The 16,750-nt window shown below is 47.5% G+C and overlaps 1 protein-coding gene across 1 annotated transcript in view; it reads left to right on the forward strand.

Annotated features, from left to right (window-relative positions):
• Window positions 1-16,750, forward strand: part of MAST1 (microtubule associated serine/threonine kinase 1) — a 94,559-nt gene that overhangs the window by 59,619 nt on the left and 18,190 nt on the right. Inside the window, exons 9-13 of the mRNA XM_081893729.1 lie at window positions 28-129; window positions 4,655-4,787; window positions 7,610-7,677; window positions 13,798-13,883; window positions 16,167-16,375. Of these exons, the coding sequence (XP_081749855.1) occupies window positions 28-129; window positions 4,655-4,787; window positions 7,610-7,677; window positions 13,798-13,883; window positions 16,167-16,375 (598 nt within the window). The remainder of the gene's footprint in view (window positions 1-27; window positions 130-4,654; window positions 4,788-7,609; window positions 7,678-13,797; window positions 13,884-16,166; window positions 16,376-16,750) is intronic.

Raw genomic sequence — 16,750 nt, forward strand, 5'->3', positions numbered from 1 at the left:
ACAAGCCCCTTCTTCCATTGCTTACAGGCCTATGAGCGCTCTGAGAGTGAGGAGGTGACCTTTGTCACTCAGCTTGTGAAGAAGCTGCTCATTATCATCTCCCGACCAGCCCGGCTGCTGGAATGCCTGGTGAGGCACTGAGGGGTATACGTGTCTGTCTGCTTCCCTAGGAATTGGCAGAAGTCAAAGCTGTATGTCTCTGTTGCCACTTGATATCTTCCCACATGTTCACATCAAGATCACTCCATGATCTCCTGCCTGTTGCACTCTCTGGACTGGTGAGGGGCTCAGTTTCTCAGGTCAAGGGGAAGGCACCTGTGAGAGTCAAGGCTGTGGGTTTATGGGCTCTGGTTCTGTAGGATCCAGTCCTGGAGCTTCCTGTCCACCAGCCTCAGGTTCAGTGGGCTCAGTTATCATGCTCAAAGCCAGGAACCTAGTCCATCACCTCAGCCACTAGCCCTGTTGCCTCTTTGGTATCTTGGTCATTGACTGTGGGATTGTGACAGGTAGCATTGCTGTGAGGATGGGGAGAAGAGTGCCGTTCTGCTGTTCTCCTGCCATCCTCCTTTTTCATTTGCTAATGCATGTTGCTGCAAAGGAGTCGTGTGATAGGAGTAGCAGGGAGCCACCAGAACACTCAAAACATAAATTCACAATGAAGTGGCCGGCAGATAGGAGCTATGTTGTGGGTTCTAACATCACACACACAAAGTACTGTACCCAGCTAAAACCTACAACACTTCTTTAGAGGCATGTTTTACACACAGTAGCAATTAATGGTCCATTTGAAGGAACCCTTACAAGTACAACATATGACATCCCTGAGGGACAACGTGTGGGGTGTGCACAGCAAATAAGAAGGCAATGTACATGTTTTAGGAAGAACATAAAAATCATATGTGCGCACAAAGTTCCTTAAAATGAATGGAATGCATGAACATAGCTGCTCTAACTCAACACAAGGCCTACTGAAATCATCTCCCTTTGTTCAAGGCCTGTTGGCTATTCCCACCAATGGACCCCAGAAGTTTCCAATTCCCTTTGTCTCTAGGGGATGCACTCTCCAAAACATCCTTTAGGTGGACATGTATTTTAAGAGTGCTGCCATGCATCCTGTTGCCTCTGTATCAAGTTTTTAATAATTGCATTGTAGCCTGGGTTGAGAGGGCCTTACAGGGATAGGAGATGTGACAACGGTTTTTAAATAGATGCCATAAATAATACAGAAGAAGCATTGCTAGCTAATGGGGGGGGGCACCACAAATGGATACCACCTCGTCTTCCAGGGCTACCTCCTCTTCCAGAGCTGGGAAGCGAATTCAGGGGTTCTTGTCTCCATCCTAACCATGCATCAGAGCTTAAAATGAGCCACAGCCCACTGGTATTCTCAACACCAGTCATGCAGTCAAAATGAAAAAGCATGATGTAAATGCAGGGTATTACTCAATAACTATCAGACTGCACACAAAAGGTTAAGGCAGAGGTTTTCAACCTTTTTGAGTCCATGGCTTCCTTAACTAACTACATTTTTTTCTGCGGCATCCCTGTGGGCTCAGGAGCCCAGTTCTGTCACCCCTTGCCTTCAGAGCTGGCAGCCTCTCACCCTTTTTTGAACACCCTCCTTTGTGGATGTTTCCCTCATCCTCCTCACCTCTCCCCTCTCCTTGGGAGTCCTCTAGCTGCTGCCGCCATCCCTGGTCTCTGAGCTGTGCCCCCTGCCCCAAAGAGAGGTGCCTCCCATAGCTTATAGCCAGGGCTGCTGCAATAAACAGCTGTGCAAGCCTTTGGGAGGCAATCTGAGATGGGAGGGAAGGAAAGGGGGACAGAGGCCAATGTTGCCTGCAGCACCCTTGACCATCATTCAAGGCACCCCAGGGTGCCATGGCACACTGGTTGAAAACCACTGGGTTAAGGAAAAGGGCGCACACAGCCAAAGAAGGATTTGATCATATGGGTAGTGAAAATCATTGGGAAGGGGAAAAAATCTATTGAACTATTGTGGGAGTTGGAGTCCAAACACTGCTGGAGAGCCACATGTTCACTATCCTTGCACTGTATCTGTTTCTATGAGGCAGAAAGTGAAAGAGGCATCTTTAGGGCAGCCACGTTGGTCAAGAAATTAAGGGTGGCAAACTGGGAGGGAGACAGATCTTGCGCAAGTATTCATTCGCCCAGGAAGTTCTCCTGAGCATGGCCCAGTTCTCATTTGTTTAAACAGGGCTTTAACAGAAAACTTCAGCAGGTCATTCTTCATTCTAATTAGAGGTGAGGCAGCAATTTGGATTTGGTGTTGCCCCAGCACATCTTGGACCAGCCCTTAATTCTGCCTGCGAAGGACATCCTGGCTTGTGTTACTTTTGTCAGCTTTGTTCCCACATGGTAGGAGTTCATCCTGGTGCCTGTTCATCAGTCCTGTATGTGGGGAGGAGCCATAGTCCAGGAAAAGTGTTCAGTCCTTCGTACCACGACTTAAGTATTAGCACTGAGCCGAGCACCCTTGAGCCTTGGCACCAGTTGCTTCTCCTTCTGCCTCTTAATCCTGGCTCTGCTCTCTGCCATCCACAGGGCATCAGCTTTCATCCACCTGCCAGTTTCCCTGGCAACAGACCATCCAATCACAGGACGCGCTTCCTCAGCCTTGCTAGTTGCCAGGTGGTTTGAGGAGCAGGAGGCTGTGCCAAGCCAATGCAGTATCAGTTGCTGTGCTTGTGTGGGCATCCCTTGTTTGAAAAGGAGGAGAGTAGCAGTAGAGAGGAAAGCAACTGATTACGCCTCTTTTTATCATATATGTATATACTTAGTTGTCAGTTTGTTTTTGCCAAAAGCTGGCTGATGGGAAGCTGTTTGATTTCCTTATTCCTTTTTCAAGTGTTTTTCTCCACCGGCTGTTGGCTTGTGACTGACTGATGAAGAATCTTTCTGTCAGCCAGATCTGAAGGAAACAGTGTTGAGCAAATGATCTTGTTCCTCCTTTATTTATTCTAGCACAGGAACTGGGACTGGTTCCCCTGATACTGTTTCCTTTGGACCTGGGAGTTCAAGGGAAGCAAAAACGCCCACACATAAAGCTTTCATCAAGGTTAAGTTGGAACACTTCAAATTCCTATTTTTCTATAATAACTCCCTGGTCTCATCTCTCTAATTCCCTGTCTACTGCTTTGTCTCTCCCCATCCTTTCCAACTCCACAAAACCAAACACACTGCAGTCAGAATCAGTCTTTTTATTACTCTTTCATAGCCTGGTCAGCTTGTTTCATTCCTTAGAAGCAACCTAAATTGCTGCAGCTAGGTCTGTAGCCTACATTATTTTTTAAAATTTGGGTGGTGTGATCCACTAGGTAGCCCCATGGAAATTAATGAACATGGCCAAGTTTGGTCTATGAATGCCAGTAGAGCTACTCTGAGTAAAACTTAGTTGAATTTCTGATTCACAAAGAGGTTGCAACCCTGGTCACAGACCTATATGACAATTACTTTGTCATATTAAGCAAACTGCAAAATTACCACACATTAGTATAATGGTTCAGATCGAAACCTCAGTCACATAATTCCTTCACTCACTCACTGTAGGATCCCCACAGCAGAAACACAGAAATCCCTGGCTCAGCTACATAAATCAGTCTGCATCACACTTGGTATATTTGATATCATAGAATAAAATAAATGAAATGGGAGGACCCCAGTTCATCATTTAGCATAAGCCTAACCATCTTGTAGCCTCTGGCCAATCCATGTTGCACCAGCCTTTTTCTATGGCCCACGGCACCCCATTTTTGCAGACCTTGGTTTCTAAACAAGTAACCCAAAGAGAATCTTTAGCCTGCTTACTATGGTAAAATCCTATGCTTTTTGTGGATCAAATAATGTTTTGAACACCTGAGTCCCTGAGAGGTGAGAAGTTTCAAGGGTGCTAGCACATACTTTAGGTTTGGTTCCCTTGATGGAGACAGATAGTGCTTCTGTGTTGTATGATCTTGCTTCCGTAGACAAATAGTCTGTGCAAAAGATAGAAAACTCATAGCATTAACACTTCCAACCGATCCTGCTCCCCCATTAAGTTTCTGTGGCAGAGTAGCCAAAACCATAACTTCATATTTTTGCACAAAGAACTCCATTCTCTTTGTTCTCTTTCCCCTTGGTGACATCCCTCCAGCCAGGCAGATTTGGTGGCAACTCATTGCCCTAGCTTATATGACAAAGTAGATACTTAACAGATGTAGCTAGGGTTATATACTCAGTAAAGAAACTAGTTTGACCATTTCAGCAGTTTTCCTGTTTCTACAGAATTTGGTCCTAGTTATGAAGTCACAGGATTGAAGGGGACCCCCAAAGAACCCATTTGATCCAACCCCCAAACTTCTTATTCCACTTTTCCTTCAAGAAGCTCAGGACAGTGTGCTTGGGGACTGTGCCATTCTACTCTAACAATTGCCCTGCAAGGTGGATTAGGCAAAGAGAAAGGAGTGGCTGGTTGAGGCTCGCCCAGGATACTCTGATCCCATTCCCAGCGCTCTGACCATGACACCACACCAACTCTCCCTTTTGTGAAAAAGCAAAGGCAGCTCATTGTTGCTAGCTTCCCGCAGTCTCAGGAGAAGAGGCCTGATCCAATCCAAAGCAGGGCCTAACTCTGAGCGGTTCTACTGTTCCCTAGGAGTTTAATCCCGAGGAGTTTTACCACTTATTGGAAGCTGCTGAGGACCATGCCAAAGAGGGACACCTGGTGAAGACCGATATCCCTCGCTACATCATCAGCCAGCTGGGACTTACCCGAGATCCCTTCCCAGGTAATTCAACAAAAAATCACCTGCAGGAAAGCAGGCTGCATTCCACGTATGTACCTGGGCCGCAGTACCTACTGTGTTTTGTGAACATATGTGTATGTGATTTCATGCATGTGCTAGCATGCTCATCTTGTAACCTCTGTGGCTATGTGGCAAGTGACCCGTCCTGTTAGCTGTGAAGTTTGGTTTTACAATGGGTTCCAAGAAGCACAGGCTGTTCCGTCCCCCTTCCCCCTTGTGAGGATTCTTCATGCTTGGGCCAATCACATTTCCTCTACGGTGTTCAGGGTAACCTCTTCATGTGTGAGTTTATTGTTTAGGGCGATCTACTTGTTAAGCAGAACAGAAAAACACACCAAGGGTGTGATGTCGCTGATGGGAGTGGGTGTCAAGACAGCTTCTAGCCTTGACATATTTCCAGTACAGTGGTACCTGTATCTTAACAAAGAGGTGAAACTCATCCAGGATTCCTTGGGGACAGAGCATCCCCTAAGAAAGGATAGATCATGGATAGACCGCGTCCCATTGGACAATTCCTTAGCTCACTGCTGCGATTTTTGTGGAGAACACAGGACTAGATGGACTTCAGTCTGATATAGAAAGGCACTTCGGATAATGATAAGATACATTCTCTGGTTCCCTTATTAATACAGATCAGTGAAGCCTTTGCCACTAAGAGATCCCAAGTATTGACCCTTGCTGTGTAAATCTGGACCTAGTTCACACACACATTAGTAGCCATTTATTTGTTCATATGATCGTGTATCACAGATACATGACAGCCGGGGGGAAAGACCACATATGTGTGAATCTACATTATGACTGAAAGGATGTCTTTGTATCAACGTTTTTTGAAATACTGTTCACCACCCTGGTATCTTATTTATTAAGTTGTCAGGTTAGAAAGTTTGCTTTGGTCTCAAGGTGGTCTGAACCACTGAGTCTCTTGGGCTTGCTGATCAGAAGGTCAGCAGTTTGAATCCATGCAATGGGGTGAGCCCCCGCTTTGTCCCAGCTCATGCCAACATAGCAGTTCGAAAGCACACCAGTGCAAGTAGATAAATAGGTACCACTGTGGTGGGAAGGTAAAGGGCGTTTCCGTTCGCTCTGGCTTCCATCACAGTGTTCCGTTGCACCAGAAGCGGTTTAGTCCTGCTGGCCACATGACCTGGAAAGCTGTCTGTGGACAAACACAGGCTCCCTTGGCCTGAAAAGCAAGATCAATGCCACATCCCATAGTTGCCTTTGAGTGTACTTAACTGTCCAGGGGTCCTTTACCTTTTACCTTTTACCTCCATCAATAAACTTCGTGATTTTGAAATCTTAAATTGGGCTGAACCAGCTAACATTTGATGCCTTAATCTTATATGGCAGATTTCAATGGTCATTCAGGGTGTGCTTCTTGGTTTATCTGTGTAAACTGAGGGGCAAATGTAGTTATATACATGTGGAATTTCTTCCAGTGAAAAAACCCCCAACTTAACACTTTAGCTATAGTCTCCAGGACTCCAAATCTATCTGCCTGTCTTTCTGTCTGTTATATTTATATCCCTCCTCTTCTCCAAGGAGCTGAAGGTGGTGTACACACCTCTCCCCACACCCTTCCATTTTATCCTCACAACAACTCTGTGGGGTAGGTTAGGCTGAGAGACTGGGACTGGCCCCAGGTCACCTAGTGAGCTTCATGGCTGAGTGGAGATTTGAACCCTGGTCTCCCATGTTCTAGTCTAACACTGTAGCCACATTGTGCCACATTGGCTGTCCGAGCGGTGCAGGCCAATGCTTTCCTCTCAGGCTGGTTTCCCAGTCACATTTGGCTCTTCTTAAGGGACGTGGGTGGCACTGCGGGTTAAACCACAGAGCCTAGGACTTGCCAATCAGAACGCTGGCGGTTCGAATCCCCGCAACAGGGTGAGCTCCTGTTTCTCGGTCCCTGTTCCTGCCAACCTAGCAGTTTGAAAGCACGTCAAAGTGCAAATAGATAAATAGGTACCACTCCGGCGGGAAGGTAAACGGCATTTCCGTGCGCTGCTTTGGTTCACCAGAAGCGGCTTAGTCATGCTGGCCACATGAGCCGTAAGCTGTACGCCGGCTCCCTCGGTCAATAAAGCAAGATGAGCGCCACAACCCCAGAGTCGGCCACGACTGGATCTAATGGGCAGGGGTCCATTTACCTTTACCTTAAGCTGCTTTATCCCCATGGGGGGAAGTTGTACAGACCTGTTGTCAATTGTTTGACCCAGGGACAGGGTTGGTAGTTGCTCAAGGTGAGTCTATGTGGTGTCAAAGTGCTGACACCCAGGTAAGCCAAACCAAGTTCACGTGCCGACATTGGAGAGTCGAGTGGTCTCCAAGGCACTAGATGATGGAGGGATTGCATAAACTATCTGTATCCGTGTGTGTTAAATGGGCATGGGCATGCATTTGTGTGAGCAAGGTAGCACAGCTAACGTTGTATTCCAGTGTGAATGTAAGTATATGCGAACCCGGATACCCGCAGGTGTTTGTATATCTGTTCCCAAGGTGTGTGCTAAGGTGCATGCAAGCATATTCGCCTGTGATTTGTCTTAGCGAGCGCATGCTTCCGTCTCCTGATGTGTCGCCTTGACACGTGTATCTCTCCATCACACACATACCCCCACGCGTTAGCATGCCGCCGTGTGTGCATGTACGTACCACAAGGCATGTGCATTGGCGTATATGCATGGCTGTATGCACATGTCTAGGTTTCGCCCTTTCTGTGCTTTCATGAATGACAATGGGGTTGCTAAAGCCTTGTTCCCTTGGCTCTCCCTTTGGCTCTTTCCAAACCCTGTTCTCGTCAGATGTGCTGTATGTGGAGGAGCATGATAGCGGAGGATCGAACACACCTGAGACAGAGGAGTTCACAGAGGTCAGTACACAGGGGGCACCAGCCGCACCCCAGCTCTGTGCTGTCTATCCCAACTCTTCACACATAGACACAACTCTCTCTTTGTCTCTCTCTGTCTGTCGCTCTCTCTCTCTCTCTCTCCATACCGCTGCTCAATGTTTCTGCCACTACATCCACATCGCAAGCTTGATCCTGGGGAAAGAGGGAAAAGCAAAGCTCCTGCACCTACTTGACTTCAGGCAGCCACTCCATTTGGTGGGCTGTTGTGCAGGAAAACAAACTAAAGGAAATCTGGCTACTCGCTTGGGTGCATGAAACTAAAGCCCTCTATTTACCATTGGCCGTTCAGTCTCTACTGGCAGCAGCTGGAAATCAGGCCAAAGCTGTGGTTCCCAACGTGGGCACACACCCGGGGGGGGGATTTGATTTTTAAGGGGAGCAATTCAAGAAATTAATGGCCACTCCTCCATGTGAATAGGCGTTCACTTTTTGAATAATAAGAATTATATGTCACAGGAGGGGGGTGGGATCAGGATTTTAGAGATGCTTAGGTGGGGCATGGCCAAAAAAAGGTTGGGAACCAATAGGCTATAGCCAGAATTTATTGCCTGGATGCAATTAATTTACACTCCTTTGTTATGTAAGTAAGCAGTCCCCCCTCAAGCCATGAGCAGCCTCAGGACTGGAGGGGCGGGGGGAGGAGAGGAAGTTTTCCATCCCTACTTAAAGGTGATACTTGCAATTTCGGGGGAAAGTCCAATGAACTCCAAAGTACAGTGGTGCCCCGCAAGATGAATGCCTCGCAAAACGAAAAACGCACAAGACGAAAGGGTTTTTCGGTTTTTGCGTTGCTTCGCAAAACGAATTTCCCTATGGGCTTGCTTCGCAAGACGAAAACGTCTTGCGAGTTTGTTCGCTTTTTTCCTAAAGCCGCTTGAAGAGGCGCAGTTGCGACGGACCGTGCTTCGCAAGACGAAAAACATCGCAAGACGAAAAGACTCGCGGAACGAATTAATTTCGTCTTGCGAGGCACCACTGTAGGTTTCCCAATGGATAACTTTTGGCAGGTCAGAATTCGTCAGTGGCAGAGTGACACTTCCTCTCTATTCCCATAGCTGTTCTCCCCACCCCAAATCCAAAGCCCTTCTGGGCTCATAGAACTTTGGGACAGGGACTGGGGCATAAACATAATAAACAGACTCATCATCTCGCTTTAATGTTTGATCTTTTACCGTGTTTTTAATGTTTTGTTGGGAGCCGCCCAGAGTGGCTGGGGAAACCCAACCAGATGGACGGGGTATAAATAAATAAATAAATAAATAAATTATTATTATTATCTATGTCAAAACAAAAGGCCACCTTTAATTAATTTTTTTTTTTTTAAAAAAATGACCATGCGCTGGGACCTGAACAGTGAAATCAATGCGCTTGGAGCCCCACCTGATAATCAGCCCAAACTTTAAGTTGATGGCTTAAAACTTGCAGCTCGAGTTACGAATTTCGCATGTTAGATGACTCCCTGGGCGTTGTAGAAGCGGGTGACTTCCTTGCACCCTGACTTGGGTAGAGGTAGCAGCAGTGCCAAGGATGGCGACCCAAGCAGCAATTCTAGGGGTGCCCATGAAGCTACGTGCCATTGCACAAGTGCATTCCCCAACTCCTTGCGAAACAGCAGAGGATGATAGGGTGCAGTTCTTGGATTCGTGGCACACTGGTTTTGGACCAGCAATACAGTCAAACCTCGGCTCTCTGTTTTGGAACATTTCAGCTCCCAAACGCCAAAAACCAGGAAGTAAATGCTCTGGTTTTTGAATGTTTTTCGGAAGCTCATGCAACCAATCAGAAGCCACGCCTTGGTTGTTGAACATTTCGGAAGCCGAATGGGCTTCCTGAACGGATTACGTTCGACAACCGAGGTTTGACTGTGTATCTGTGGCAGCCCCGTACGGTAGTAGCATAGCAGATGTGCAAGAAAAGGGAAAGAGGCAGAAAAAATGGAAAAAACCAAAAGGGGAGGGGATGAGAACCAGTGTGGTGGAAGTTGGAGAAAATGCATGAAGTTCCCATTTGCCTCCTCCACTCTTACGAGAGAGAAGTCCAGGCAGGCATATGAGGAGGGAAGAGAAGGAAGGCTCACATGGGAGATCTGGGAGACAAGTGGAGGAGAGGCACAGAATATGGGTGGATGAGGTGGGAGGGAAAAGAAGCCCAGATGGTGTTGGAAGCAGCCAAGAAGAAGGTTTAGGAGGAATGTGATTAGTGGGTGAGAGGAAAAGAGAAGGCATGGGTGATTGACAAGGAGCATCATGAGCAAATGGAAGAGAGGAGGCTTGTGTGAGAATCCCGGGAAGGGAAGCAGGTAGAAAGTACAGGGAAGGAAAATGAGCTTCTTAAAATATACAGTGAGAGGTGGTCCTAAGTCCTGCTGGGTTTAAGCCTAGGGACTGCTTTATCCACCCCCCTCTCTGCCTTATCCAGTGTGGTGTAGTGGTTAAGAGCAGTAGACTCGTAATCTGGTGAACTGGGTTCGCATCCCTGCTCCTCCACATGCAGCTTCTGGGTGACCTTGGGCTAGTCACACTTCTCTGAAGTCTCTCAGCCTCACTCACCTCATAGAGTGTTTGTTGTGAGGGAGGAAGGGAAAGGAGAATGTTAGCCGCTTTGAGACTCCTTAGGGTAGTGATAAAGCGGGATATGAAATCCAAATTATTATTATTCTTATCAGAGTCTGTCAGGGGTACAGGGATGGCATTCATGTCTCTCATTTTGACAGCAAATGGGACATAGGGAGGTGTTCTTAGTGCTTGCCCCACACTTAAGGAAGCCTGCCTTCTCTTCCCTCTTGAAGATCCCCCAAATCTTGAGCACGGAAGTGTCTCAGACATACGGCTAGGATTTATTGGGTGCTATTTGCGCTGTGGGGTTAAACTGGTAGAGGGTTTGGGTTTTCCACCACTGATGTTATGTGTTGCCTCATTTGAATGGTGTGTTTTGCATTTGGCTTTTTGATCCGTTGCGAAAAAGATGCTAAAGTAGAAATAAGTATAAAACTGCAGCACGGAAGCCTGCAGAAGCATGGCACGGTTGTTTGCCACAGACGTAGGAAACTGAGGTGATGGCTCTCCTGCCTTCATTTATCCATTCTTCTCAGAGTGTGTGCTGCATTTTTATTTGGGAAAAGAGCACATGATGCAGTGGCGTGCGGTAGCCAAAACAATTATGTCCAAGCATGCTGGTAAACAGAAAATCTTAGAAGCATAGAATTGTAGAATGCGATGGGGTCACCTAGTCTAACCCCCACCAATGCAGGAATCTCAACTAGAGCATCCCTGGCAAAATGGCCATCCAATCTCTGCTTAAAAACCGGAGTCAGAACAGCTGTCGGAACAGATAGTTCTTCCTGGTGTTATGTCAGCCTCTCCTTTCTTGTAACTTGAAGCCATTGGTTCGAGTCCTACCCTCCAGAGCAGGAGAAAACAAGCTCCCCCCCCCCATCTTCCATGTGACAGCCCTTGAGATATTTGAGGATTGCTATCATATCTCCTCTCAGTCTCCTCTTTTCCAGTCTAAGCATACCCAACTTCCTCAACTGTCTGTCATAAGAAGCGGTATGCAGTGGATTATATGACCAGCCACTCAGGTCTCAGGAAGGGAAGTTCTGTGTGTGTGTGTGTGTGAGAGAGAGAGAGAGAGAGAGAGAGTGCGCGAGAGAGAGTGTGTGAGAGTGTCTTTGAGAGAGAGAGAGAGAGAGAGAGAGAGAGAGAGAGAGACAGTGTGAAAGTGTGCGTGTGTGTGTGTGTGTGAGAGAGAGAGAGAGAGAGAGAGAGAGAGAGAGAGAGAGAGCGTGTGAGAGAGAGAGAGTGTGTGTGTGAGAGAGAGAGAGAGAGAGAGAGTGTGAGAGAGAGAGAGAGAGAGCGTGTGAGAGAGTGTGTGTGTGTGCGAGAGAGAGTGTGTGTGAGAGTGTCTTTGAGAGAGAGTGAGAGTGTGTGTGTGTGTGAGAGAGAGAGAGAGAGTGAGAGAGTGTGTGTGTGTGTGTGTGTGTGTGTGTGTGAGTGAGTGAGAGAGAGTGTGTGTGAGAGTGTCTTTGAGAGAGAGAGAGAGAGAGAGAGAGAGAGAGAGAGTGAGAGAGAGAGAGAGAGAGAGTGAGAGAGAGTGTGTGTGAGAGTGTCTTTGAGAGAGAGAGTGAGAGTCTCTGAGAGAGAGAGAGAGAGAGAGAGAGAGAGAGAGAGAGAGAGAGAGAGTCATAAGAAGCTACGGCGCTTTCTCAAACACCTGAAATGGCAGGAAGCCCCACTGCTGGGAAAGAGCCTGCCTTGGTCTGAGAATCAGAGAAAGCACTGCTGTGGTGCCTGCAAGCAGCTTCTCATCCTCCCATTGGGGCACCTTAGCCATCTAGCATGGTGACCAGTCTGGTTAGGCAGGAAGGTGACAAGCACAACTCCTTCCTAAACTGCAGTTGACCTCAGTTAAAACTCAGCAGAGTGGAGGACCCAGAAGCAGCCCTTCTTGTGGAAGAATAAATACTCCATTCAGTAGAATGAACCCAGTTGGTGGGAACACTGGCGCCATCTCCAGCAAGCCCCAGGGGCCCAGGCACCCATAAAATTTTTGCTGTTGGTGCCTGGCCTCTGCTGCCTGCCTCTGTGCATCGCCCAATGCGACCGCGGCACATGGAGGCCGTGATCCAGTCACTCCCGCAGTGCCGGAGCTGCTCAGTTGTGATGACATGACATGACATCATCACATCACCATGTCATTATGCTGCAACTCAGTGTGCACCAACATTGGGGACCCGCAGTGGGGGGGGGGGGAGTCAGCGCCCCTGTCAGGGGAGATCCCTTTCTAGGTTTTGCGTCACAAAGGTTGTTAGAACAGTGCACATTTATTAAGAGGAAAATAGAATGTGATTGCATGCACCCACAAAAAATTGCTGTGCAGACTCCTTTTTTTAATAGGAAATAAAATTACCGTATTTTTCGCACCATAACACTCACTTTTTTCCTCCTAGAAAGTAAGGGGAAATGTCTGTGCGTGTTATGGAGGGAATGCCTACGGGTGGCATGCCTACGGATTTTCCTCCTCTAAAAACTACGTGCGTGTTATGGTCGTTATAGAGCGAAAAATACGGTATTTATTTAGTAAAGATAAAGGGTGGGGATAGAGAAGAGGGAGAGAGATCTAGCAGGCTTCCACCTCCTTCATACCAGGTGGGAAAAGAGCCCAACATGGTTCCCTCTTAGCTCCCTGCCCAGTTGATCTGCAATAGATAGGAATGAAAATAAATCTGTTGTGATTACAAAATGGAACTGAAAACACGTGGAATCTCTTGTCCTTCTTGCTCTTACTGACTAACCTTTCATTTGTGTGACCCAGGCTTGAGGCGTGTGGCTTCTTGAATAACAGAAGACACTCCACCAGAATAACTCCTTATTATTAGGCAACTGAGTCAGTGGGTGGATCTGCCTGCAAGGTTCATCATTAAATCCATAGTGCCGTTGCATAGCCAGGGATTGCCCCGTCTTACGTTTGTGCTTTTGGCTCTGTTTTTTTTCTATCTTCTGCATCTATAAATGAAACTAAATGGGCTATGCCTGTTCAGATTCAGAGTGGCTCTCTACCAATTTTCTGGTACCAGTGTTAGCTGCATTCACAATCTGTCATATTCCATACGCAACTGCACTCCTAACCAGTGGCGTGCGGTCAGTGGACTAGGCTAGTTCCCTAAATGTTCCGGGTAAATTAGAGTATTAAATGTATTAAAGCCTGGTGCCTCCTTCCCGAAACTCGGGAAGCTTCTCCCTGGCTTAGAGAGGGAGGTGTGATGCTCCAACTGGGTCCAAGAGCCCTTCTGCCACCTTCCCAAAGTCCACCCGGCTTTCGGAAGGAGGCGCAATGCTCAGCACGCAACGTCACAACATAGTGATGTCACACTCGCAGCGGCGGCAGCCCCTCCCCCAGCTGCCCTTGCAAGTTGGCGCCTCTGGCCCTAACTGTTCCCATACCAAAAATAATAATTTGCCATACGGCACTGCTCCTAACCTTGGTAAAGAAGGGGTCCTCAATAGGGTTGTCTTCAGTTAGCGTGGCTGGATTTCTTAGGAGCTTCTTATGCCCTCACACCCAATTTACTTACCATTACAGAGTCGTGGGACTACTCCAAAGCCAAAGAAGCCGCCGGGAGAAGGAGACTTTGGAACAATTAAACTCATAAGCAACGGGGCATATGGGTGAGTGAGCTGACTCAGATCCCAAGCTCCTTGGATCTGCCTGCATGGAAGGGTCTCGCTTGTTTCTGGTTTGCTCCTTCAGCACCAAATCAGGCCTGGTTCAAATGCTTACCTGGCCCAAAGGTGCTGTTCCGAAAGTAGAGGAGTAGGCTATTTCAGCTGGTTTGAGTTGGAAGTATCGCACCGTTATGCTACAATCATCCATGGTGGGGAACCCATGTCCCATGTTTCTTTATGAGCATCATGGTGGAGGGGGGGCAGGATCTTTGATATAGGGAAGCATCTGAACCAGGCTTGGAAGTTCAGGAGATATCCCTTGGGAAAAAAGAAGAAGAATTACAACGGTACCTCTGGATGCGAACAGGATCTGTTCCACAGCCCCTTTTGCATCTTGAGTAGAACGCAACCCGCGACTGCACGTGCGCGGGTTGTGATTCGCTGCTTCTGCGCATGCACGTGACGTCATTTTGAGCGTCTGCGCATGCGCGAGCGGCAAAACCCAAAAGTAACGCATTCCATTACTTCCGGGTCGCCATGGAGCATACAGTGGTACCTCGCAAGATGAAATTAATTCGTTCTGCGAGTTTCTTCGTCTTGCAGATTTTTCGTCTTGCGCAGCACGGATGCACCCTGGTATTTACGGTTTTAAGAAAAAGGAAACAAAATCGCAAGACGTTCCGTCTTGCGAAGCAAGCCCATAGGGAAAATCGTCTTGCGAAGCAACTCAAGAAACGAAAAACTCTTTCGTCTTGCGAGTTTTTCGTCTTCCGAGGCATTCGTCTTGCGAGGTACCACTGTAATCTGAAAACGCTCAACCTGAAGGTATGTCTGTATAAGGGTTTTTCAACCACACTTAAAGGAGAAGAATAAGGGTAAATTCCTGTCATAGTAAGATGGTGTAGGGAACTGGATCTGTTGAGTGGGTCAGATTCCCAAATTACACACAGACACATGCAGGCCAAGTTTGGCAGATGTGTGGGACAACCCACCTGTCCATCACCTGGCATGATAATGACTTTACACAGGTCAGAGTTCCAAGGAAACCTTCAAAGAGGCTTGCTCTGGAGAGAGAGAAGATGCTACATCATTGAACTGAGCATTTCCCTCTCTCTCAATAGGAAGCAATGTGGATTCAGAGCGCTGTATTTTGAATCCAAAATACTCAAATTTTTAAACAGCATTTTCCTATTTGTAGAGGGAATGCTTTGCATCTAAACTGCTCCCTCTGGAGAGAAAGTGGAGCATTTCTCTCTCTTCAAAGGAAGCAGTTTGCATTTACACTTGCTCCAGCATTTTGGAATGCAAACTGCTTCCTCCCTCCATCCCCCTCAGCAGTCCATCCTAGCCAAGCTCTCTGTCACTGTATTGATGCTGACAGGGAACCGTACTTGTATAGGAACAGCAGGGAGCCCCATTTAAGGGACATCCATATTTGCCTAAAACCAGCAGTCACATAGGATGTCAATTGTGGGATACCACCAAGAAGGCCCTGTTTCGTCTTGCTACTTGCCTCACACTGAGACAGCAGAGGCACCTGGAGGGAGGGTTCTGAAGAAGGCATCAAAGAGAAGGCAGGGCGATGTGGGAGCGGGGTGTTCTTCAGGTCATAATCCTCAGACAGCTTCCCACCCAAGCATGGACCAAGATCTTTTGCCACATTAAGGGTTTGCAATGATGTGTAACGTTGATGCAGTGGACATATGAGCGGACAAGGGACGCAGGTGGTGCTGTGGGTTAAACCACAGAGCCTAGGACTTGTCAATCAGAACGTCGGTGGTCTGAATTCCCGCGACGGGGTGAGCTCCCGTTGCTCGGTCCCTGCTCCTGCCAACCTAGCAGTTCGAAAGCACGTCAAAGTGCAAGTAGATAAATAGGTACCACTCCGGCAGGAAGGTAAACGGCGTTTCCATGCTCTGCTCTGGTTCACCAGAAGCGGCTTAGTCATGCTGGCCACATGACCCGGAAGCTGTACGCTGGCTCCCTTGGCCAATAAAGCGAGATGAGCACCACAATCCCAGAGTCGGCCATGACTGGACCTAGTGGTCAGGGGTCCCTTTACCTTTACCTTTAAGCCTCTCTGTCCCCTCCCAAAAGCTCTGGGTAAAAACTAGTTTACCAGCCCATTGTTTAAAGAGGGGAGAGAGTCTAGTATTTATAGAGTGAGGATCAAGATCCCTCAATACACCTGCATTCTCTGCTGTGTTCTTGGAGAAGTGCTTTGTGGGTTGGGGTGCCTCTTGCTGAGCACATCCCCTCTGCTTTCTCCGCCTCCTCCTCTCACAGAGCTGTGTATCTGGTGCGGCACAAAGAGACCCGGCAACGCTTTGCCATGAAGAAGATCAACAAGCAAAACCTCATCCTGCGCAACCAGATCCAGCAGGCCTTTGTGGAGCGCGACATTTTGACTTTTGCAGAAAACCCCTTTGTGGTCAGCATGTTCTGCTCTTTTGAGACCAAGCGCTACCTCTGCATGGTCATGGAATATGTCGAAGGTACACGGCCTCAGAACTCCTGAAGGGACTCAGATACCCCCTGGTCTCTCAGTATCACACATCAGCTTTCAGGTTACATATAAGAATTAAATCCCATGTGTGAGCTTGCAGGAAATCACCCATTCTGAGAGCAGCAGTGGTTATCAGATACCCTTGAGCAAACAGCATGCACATCCGTTGTTGTACAAATAATATCCAGTTGTTTTATTATTATTATTTATTAAATTTATCTATTAAATTAAAAACATAGCTCAGAAGTTGAGAAAAGCATCTTTCCTGGCCATCCAAACTGATCTTATCCTTCTCAATTCATTAGCACCCAAGCTCCTCAACCAGTGGTTTCATTACTTTTAGTCAGGACAGTGATGTTACTGG

This window comes from Podarcis melisellensis, assembly GCF_964234715.1.
Source record: "Podarcis melisellensis genome assembly, chromosome: 17".
NCBI classification, from domain to species: Eukaryota; Metazoa; Chordata; class Lepidosauria; order Squamata; family Lacertidae; genus Podarcis; species Podarcis melisellensis.